Source organism: Piliocolobus tephrosceles, chromosome X (assembly GCF_002776525.5).
Source record: "Piliocolobus tephrosceles isolate RC106 chromosome X, ASM277652v3, whole genome shotgun sequence".
Classification (NCBI taxonomy): domain Eukaryota; kingdom Metazoa; phylum Chordata; class Mammalia; order Primates; family Cercopithecidae; genus Piliocolobus; species Piliocolobus tephrosceles.
The window spans coordinates 64,823,601-64,832,323 of record NC_045455.1 but is presented as its reverse complement, the minus strand read 5'-3'; the positions used below and the strand labels follow the sequence as shown (position 1 = coordinate 64,832,323).

The 8,723-nt window shown below is 46.1% G+C and overlaps 1 protein-coding gene across 3 annotated transcripts in view; it reads right to left on the bottom strand.

The window, feature by feature from the left end:
- Window positions 1–958: 958 nt before the first annotated feature.
- Window positions 959–8,723, bottom strand: part of THSD1 (thrombospondin type 1 domain containing 1) — a 29,638-nt gene continuing 21,873 nt past the window's right edge. For all 3 annotated transcript variants that reach the window (XM_023194028.2, XM_023194026.2, XM_023194027.1), the window contains one exon: window positions 959–2,575. In XM_023194028.2, the coding sequence (XP_023049796.1) occupies window positions 1,197–2,575 (1,379 nt within the window). In that variant the 3' untranslated portion in view covers window positions 959–1,196. The remainder of the gene's footprint in view (window positions 2,576–8,723) is intronic.

Genomic DNA, 8,723 nt, shown 5'->3' with positions numbered 1-8,723 from the left:
AGGCGGGCAGATCACGAGGTCTGGAGTTCCAGACCAGCCTGACCAATATGGTGAAACCCCATATCTACTAAAAATACAAAAATTAGCCAGGCCTGTTGGTACACACCTGTAGTCCCAGCTACTCGGAAGGCTGAGGCAGAAGAATCACTTGAACCCAGGAGGCAGAGGTTGCAGTGGGCTGAGATCGTGCCACTGTATTCCAGCCTGGGCAACAGAGCAAGACTCCATCTCAAAAAAAAAAAAAAAAAACTTAAACTGTAAAAAATTGTAAACTGTAAAAAATTGTACACTGTTCTACCTGCTTTATATATACCTAAAGTTAATTAACACATTTTCTGAACAACATGATAAAGTTATGTTTAAGAACAACATAGATGCACCAGTTCCCCTGCTGAGGTCTCTGCTGCCAGTTTGGTCCAGGAACACGTAATCACCATCCTGTTCCCAGGTAGTGGCATGGTCAGTACCTACTGCCCATTTCCTCAGAAGACAATACTTTCCTTTCCAAAATGTTTACTATTTATTTGCTCAGAACAGATAGGTCTTCATTTGACTCACTACCTGAACCACCAGCTTCTTACGTTATCTCTTTAAAGCAGAATTAATTCATATAATTTTGTGAAGTCACCTGGACTCTGAGAGTTCTTCTTGAATATCTGCGGTATCACCATTTCTAAGTAGCTCAGCAGTCTAATGGTCGTAACTAACTTAATCAGACAAATATGAAACCTGTTTGATGCTACCATTGTAGGAGTCAAATTCTTAATGTATTTATAACTTAATAAATTGCAATTCAGAGTTATGACACCAAGTTAACTTTGCTCCATCCCTTTTTAGCTGAGGTTCCAGATTTCTGCTTCAGGATGGAAACTGCCAATGCAATGTTCAGACCATGTTCTACTCAAAAGTCACATCTTATTTTTCATAGCCACATGACAGACCAACCCCCCCAATAAAATTGTTTATATTTTATTATGATTATTAGTAATAAATCCATAGAAATTGAATAATAAAGGAAAAAGCTCAAGATAAATAATTTCTTCCTTGTGAATTCAAACACATGCATACACACACATTCTCCTCTGTGTGTGTTATTTCCTCCTCACATTCTGTCCCATGGTACAAATAGTTACACAAAAGTCTACAAAACACGAGTAGCAGACCCCAGCTGTGTAAAGCTCAGGCTGATTCTCAGTCTAGATCACCAGCTTCTCCACGCTAAGTGTACTTGTGGTTTCATCCTCTTCATTTGACCCAAAATATCCTGGGAGGTCCAGCATCCTCTGCTCAGCCTCAGTGAGGCCAAATGATGTATTGTCATAGAAGGCAAATTCAGGGTGAGTGGGGAAGCTTTGACACTTGTCTTTTCTACACTGAGAAGGGCTCAGAGGACTGACCCTCTGGTAGCTATCTTTGGGGGATGTGGGAGAAGACTGCTTCCTTGAGACACTCTTGTGACTGGGGGACGGTCCCCTACGAGCTCTGTGGGGCTCTGTTCTCTCAATTCCTGCCACTAATCCTGCCTGGCGATCCCCAGGGTCTGGTTTCCTCAAGGGCTGCCCCAAAGTGTAGGATTTAGGGAGAGGATTTAATGGACCACAGGTTCCACTTGCGCCCTGGAAATGCTCCAGTTTTTCAGGAAACAGGTGGGCACCTCGACTCTGAGGCCTAAATTTGTCCTCTACCTGCTCCCCTGTCCGTGTCCTAGAGCTGTAGGCAGGGGCCTGCCGTGGAGTCAGAGTGGACATGCTCCTCTCTCGGAACGGCCGGGCCTGCCTGGCTTCATGGAAACTCGCTGTCCTCCTGAAATGGGCATTCCTGGCATGGCTCCTCTCAGATGGGCCCCCTCTGCTGCCCACGTACCTTGCCTGTGACTTGCGAATCAGAGTCTGGCTGGGGCTTATGGCACAACCGGCCTGAGTTACACTTAAATCCAGTCTGGAGGGAGGCCTTTCCCCGGCGCTGACGGCAGGCTGCTCCGGAAATGGGGATTTGATCCGGAACTTGTTTGCTGCAGCTTCTTCCGGGCTTTCCAAATCTAAGGGAGAGCTGGCAGCCGCATCAATGGCAGTGTCTGTCAGGGGACTCTGAGACACGTGATACACTTTGGTGGTTTCCGTCAGACCTTTCTTTTTCATCTCCTTTAATTGCTGCTGGGCAAGGCGGTAGCTGAACAGAGGTGGGATTATCTTCTGGGCGTTGGACTGGAAGCTCTCGCTGCCAGAGACATCGTCCTCGGGAGGCACTGGCCCGCTCCGTCTGTAGGTCAGAGGGATGCCCATGTCCCCTGGACTCCCCGTGGGCCCGTCTCCCCCATCTGAGAAGCTCCCACGCTGCTCGCTCAGCTCACAGATATTCTCCTCGTCCGAGTTCTTCCGGAAGCCGGGGGAGTGGATGGAGTTGTGTCGAGCAGGGGTGCTGCACTTGGGGGGGCGGCCGAACCTCCTCCACAGAGTGATGAGCACGGTGGCAATGATGATGAACAAGCACAAGGATATACCAGTGATAGTCACGATGTTGTTGGACTTCACTGGACCCTGGGGCTGAAGAGGAGATGGGCTGGATGGCTGGAAAGCTGCAAAACAGACAAACAAACAACAACAATAACAAACAAACAAAAAAAACCCACAAAGGAACAGATGTATTTTTACTTTTTCTTTTTCTTTTCTTTTTTTTTTTTTTTTTTTTTTTTGAGACAGAGTCTTGTTCTGTTGCCCAGGCTGGAGTGCAGTGGTGTGATCTCAGCTCATTGCAACCTCCGCTTCCCAGGCTCAAACAATTCTGCCTCAGCCTCCCAAGTAGCTGGGATTACAGGCACACGCCACCAAGCCTGGCTAATTTTTTGTATTTTTAGTAGAGCTGGGGTTTCACCATATTGGTCAGGCTGGTGTCAAACTCCTGACTTGTGATCCACCTGTCTCAGCCTCCCAAAGTGCTGGGATTACAGGTGTGAGCCACTGCGCTCGGCCCAAATACATATTTTCTAGTATTGTTTGCTCTGCACGGTTTTAAGGTCTCTGAGTCACTCACTCTAATTATCTAGCAGTTAAGGAGTGACGGAAAATAAACAAGGGCTGGGATTGCTGGTCTTACATATGGATTTCTGCTGGCAACTGAAGCCAAACAAGATCACCAAAGGGGAAACACTGCAAAAACAGAGAGCGAACGAAGCGAGGTGACTCCCATGCTCACCAGCTCCTGCTGGAATTGGCCTCTTTTTTTTTTTTTTTTTTTTTTTTTGTGAGACAGAGTCTCACTCTGTCGCCCAGGATGGAGCACAGTGGCATGATCTTGGCTCACTGAAACAACCTCCATCTCTGCGGTTCAAGCCTCCCTCAGCCTGCCTCTCCTGCCTCAAACCTCCCGAGTAGCTGGAACTACAGGTGCGTGCCACCACTCCCGGCTCATGTTTTTGTTTTCAGTAGAGACAGGGTTTCACCATGTTGGCCAGGATGGTCTCCAACTCCAGACCTCATGATCCACCCACTTCGGCCTCCCAAAGTGCTGGGATTACAGGTGTGAGCCACCACGCCCGACCAGAAATTTTCAAGGTAAAAATCAGTGTTCACTTAGGATAATGTAAATGTGGTACCTATTGTTAAATGTACCTCTGAGAGGCACATCGGAAAATACCAAGTATAAAATGTGAAATGCAAAATGATTTAGGTAGGCCACATTTAGGTACCTACATATGCATATCTTAAGGGAAATTAACTGATTAAAGTAAGACTTGGCAATATATAATACAACTCATTTCCTCCTTCTATTATCCAGAAACTGTCTTTCCAAAGTGTTAAATCCTCTGCATTCTCACTCTTCTATTTTCAACTATCCACTCCCCTTCCTACCTTCCATTGTGAGGGGTACTTTTCTTCTTTTTCTCTGGTCAAACTGGTTTGTCACACAGTCATCAAAATGTTTCATCAAAATGCAGGCACCACCTGGAGCCTCCACCTGTGCTGCCACTGAAACACCTGGAAACCTGAGACCAGCTAATGCCATCTGACCTCCCCACTCTTTCCCCTTTGGTCACCGGTCCTATGGCCTTTTTCCCATGGTTGTATCACCACCACCAGCTCTGTGCTTCATCTTCTCCACCCGTCCTCCCACTGCCCACTCTTTGTACTGTCCCCTAAGGGATTACAAATTCCTCAACATCCCTAACTGCTCCACAAAACCGCCTTCACCTCCTTGTCCCAACTGAAACCAGGCTACCCTGCAGGGCATGGTTTCCCCCAACCCTCTCAGTGGAAACTGTCACACATACTTTCTTTCTTTCTTTTTTTTTTTTTTTTTTTGAGATGGAGTCTCACTCTGCCACCCAGGCTGGAGTGCAGTGGTGCGATCTCGGCTCACTGCAAGCTCCGCCTCCCGGGTTCACGCCATTCTCCTGCCTCAGCCTCCCAAGTAGCTGGGAATATAGGCGCCTGCCACCACGGCCGGCTAATTTTTTTGTGTTTTTTGTAGAGATGGGGTTTCACCATGTTAGCCAGGATGGTCTTGATCTCCTGACCTCATGATCCGCCCACCTCAGCCTCCCAAAGTGCTGGGATTACACATACTTTCTTTATAAGTAAACAGGGCCAGAAGCAGAGTGTGCTCCCCAAGCTCATTCCTATTGCTGTTTCCAACCTGCGCTCTTTTACCTCCATAGAAAACTTCCATTCCTTTGATGCCCGTGCCATCCTTGCCAACCACCATTCTACTCCTCTCTCAACACCACCATCTTCCAACCTCCTGCTAGCCATCAGTCACTCTAGCACCTGGGTCCCAGTCTCCCTCACTATGCCAGAGCTAGGACCATCCAGGTGCCTTCAGGTCCATCCAACATATAGTAACTTCCCACCGTCGGCTCCTCTTCTAAAATCTTAAACTGCTCAACCCGCTCTCTAGCTGTGTTCACTACTTTCACTCACTCACTATTACTACATTAAAACTTCAGATTCTCCAGCCCTCCATTTTCTCCCATCTGCCAGACACTTCCTAACCTCACTTCTCCCCCTAACCAAATTACAACCATGATCCATTACTGAAACCATTTTCCTTCCAACAGCCTCAACTCTCTTGACCTCTAATACTGAGCTATACCCCTTCCCCTGCTCTGCAGCGGAAGTCTGACCCTAGACATGTGAATCTCAGACACATGAATTCCTAGCTGCTGCACTGGTAGAGAAAATAACACAACCATGTAGGTCAGTGCCCCCACACAGTCACAGCACCCAACCTCAGCTGCCCACAAATCCTTCCATGGGTCCCCTACAACACCTGCTTCCAATGTCACCACTTGCTTAAGCCCCCTATCCAATCCACTTCCTTAACACTCTTAATAGGTCACACACACACAAAATAGAAGCCATCAGGCAAGTACATGCCCAGCTTCTTCTGTGATCCTCCTCTGCCCCATAAACTTACTAGCAGCCACACCTCTATTTACCTTTTTTCTACATAATCAGTGGGAGAACTATCCTCCTATAAAAGGTGAGGCCACAAGCAAATGCTCTTTAGGCCTCCTTCATCCAGGGGCATCATCCCTCTGCAGCAATTATCTCCAGCTGCTCTTCTATGTAGCTCCTCTTCCTCAGCACACAAACATACTCAAGCTCTTCACCCCTTAGAAAGACCCTTCTCCAACCTTCTCACACTCTCAGACATACCTTGTTCCTTGTCTTCTCAGCCATGCTTACTGAAAAGAGGGGTCCGCATTTGCTTACTGCTCCTACATCACCTCTGCCTCCTGCAACCTATCCCCAAGATCCCAATTAAACAGCTCCCACCAAGGTTATGAATGACCTCCCAATAGTCAAATTCAAAGGAGTTCGTTCTGCAGCATTGGCTACCGTTATATAGCTCTTGCAACTCTCTCTCTCTCCCTTTTGGTTTCAATGAGAACATTCACTTATGTAATTTAGAGAGAAGAGCATGAATTTTAGATCCAAGGAGGGCTACAGTCCATTCCTGACTCCACTAGCTCTACTGTCTCCATTGGCTGTCCTACCACCTCCATCTCAGAACGCCCAAGACTCACCATCTTCCCCTACAACTTGTGCTTCCTCTGATATATCTGATCTTAAAGGAATGGAATCACAGTTCACACAGTTACCAGTACTAAAATCCTGGGTTTTATCCTTCATGCTCCCTCTCCATCATTTGCCACATACAGAGTCTGAATTCTCCTCTCCCTCCATCACCATTGCTGGCACTTCATTTTGCAAATAGGTTCCTGAAAAATTTTTCTTAACAGGTACATCGGCTGCCATGCCTAACCTTCTGATTTATACTCCTTGCTATAGCCAGATAGAGATACCACGAAAACACAGGTCCCAACCTTCAAGGCCCCTCAGGATACGAATCCGGTTTGCTTGGCTGGCCTCATGTCTCCCACCCCTTCCTGGCACACTATCATTCAGCCACACTAAACTACTTTCAGTTTTCCAGGTCTCTTAATGTGCCATCTTCCATGCCTTCATTCATTGCTCCCTTTGCTAAAACTCCCATTTTCACCTCCTTCACCTGGGGGACACCTCAGCTTCCAAACTTCAGCTCAAATATCACCTCCTTGGCTGGGTGTGGTGGCTTATGCCTGTAATCCCAGCACTTAGGGAGGCCAGAGTGGGTGGATCACTTGAGCCCAGGAGTTCGAGACCAGCCTGGCTAACATGGTGAAGCCTCATCTCTACTAAAAATACAAAAAATTAGCCAGGTGTGGTGGTGCGCACCTGTAGTCCCAGCTATTTGGGAGGCAGAGGCAGTAGAATCGCTTGAACCCAGGAGGCAGAGGTTGCAGTGAGTTGAGATCGTGCCACTGCACTCCAGCCTGGGCAACAGAGCGAGACTCTGCTTCAAAAAAAAAAAAAAGGATCACCTCCTCCAAGACTGGAGATGTTTTGGGCTTGGATTATCACTACTGAAAGCTTCTATAGCAAGCTATGGGTACATTTTTCATTGCAGGCCCTTAATATTGTACTGAGTATTAAGCCTGTTTATGTGCCTTTTGAGCTACTATAAGCCCCTTCAAGACAGTCATATCTTATCAATATATTCCCAACCACAGTCACAGTAACTTGCATAGTGCTCAATAAACACTAGTTTAACTGATTGATTCATTCCTTCATTATTGAAGGTCATTCAGACCTTGGCATAAGAACATTCTTTTAAAGCCAAACCAACTTCTGAACTCCTAAATAAGTGAAAACAGTTGAATGATGAAAGACTTGTTCCCTGATGTATCACTTTCTTCACCTGCAGTGGCTGCTCATGACAGTGGGTAGCAGCACTGCTATTACACACCATGAACCTCTTCACTCAACTCTTATCTTTTTACTCTGGCTGGCTTCCTTTAAAATCACAGCTAGAGAAAAGCCCAAAAGCTGCTGGCCTCGCCCATCTCTATCCCTAGCTTTTCCTCTTTCACCTGAAGTAAAGGTGATTTGTTGATGCTATGCAGCCTGTGAATGTATCTTTACATTTCCAAAGATTGAAAATAGGTTGACTAGGACAAAGAGAACACTTGGAAGACATGATCATTTTTATCCACGTAAGCAATATCTGAGGACCACTTATAGTAGAGGCAGGCGAGTCTGTAGGACTTAGCCTTCTTGCTAACTTATAATGCACAAGTTTCCAGTTCCTACTCAGTATTAAAGAATTAAGATGCCCGTTGGGCGTAGTGGCTCATGCCTGTAATCTCAGCACTTTGGGAGGCTGAGGCAGGTGGATCACCTGAGGTCGGGAGTTCGAGACCAGCCTGATCAACATGGGAGAAACCCCATCTCTACTGAAAATACAAAAATTAACCGGGCGTGGTGGCACATGCCAGAGGCTGAGGTGGGAGAATCGCTTGAACCCGGGAGGCAGAGGTTGTGGTGAGCCGTGATTGCGCCACTGCACCCCAGCCTGGGCAACAAGAGCGAAACTCCGTGTAAAAAACAACAACAAAAAAAGAATTATTAAGATGCCAGAATATGACATAATATCACATCACATTTTGGAAAAATGATTGTTAATTCCAGGTTGTTGATGCTTCTTCTAGAAAGCCAGATTGGCCTGTATATAAAGGCAAGGTATTCAAGATAGGTAGCTTAGCAAGGAGTCAAATTCAATGCCCCCACTTTCTAGCTTAATGATCTTGGACAGGCCACCCATCCTCTCTATCCCACATCTGCACTATGGAGATAAGAATATGCCTACTTTATGTGTGCAAGGTCCTTAGAAAAATGCCTGGCAGACAGTAAGCTCTCAAGAGATCTGAGCCCAGCACAATGATACCTACCTTGTGGAATTACTGTGAGCCTTAAGTGAGATAATGTATTTTAAGTGTTGTCACATAACGAATTAATGGTAATAACAATAAATAAATATTGTCACATATAAAAGAATAGTAGTCACCAGTGGCCACTGAGTTTAAATTCATCTGAGTGTTATGGAACTCAGATATGAAATGTCTGAACACATGACCCCATCCCAGAATTGAGAGGATAAGGTGTATTTGAGGGAAGCTATACACAAGGAAGATGCTGTGGAAAGTGAAGAAGACTTATAAAGAAAAGAGCAGACAGAGAAGAGAGCCTTAGAAAACAGTGTATCACTGAAGAAATAATGGATTCAGGGTAGGGCCCGTGAAAGACAGGCAGATGGAGGGCTAGGAGAAGCGGAAGCTACAATAAGAAAAAAAAAAAAAAATTAGGAGAAAGAATAATGTCCTAAAAATGCTGGAATGAAGGGAA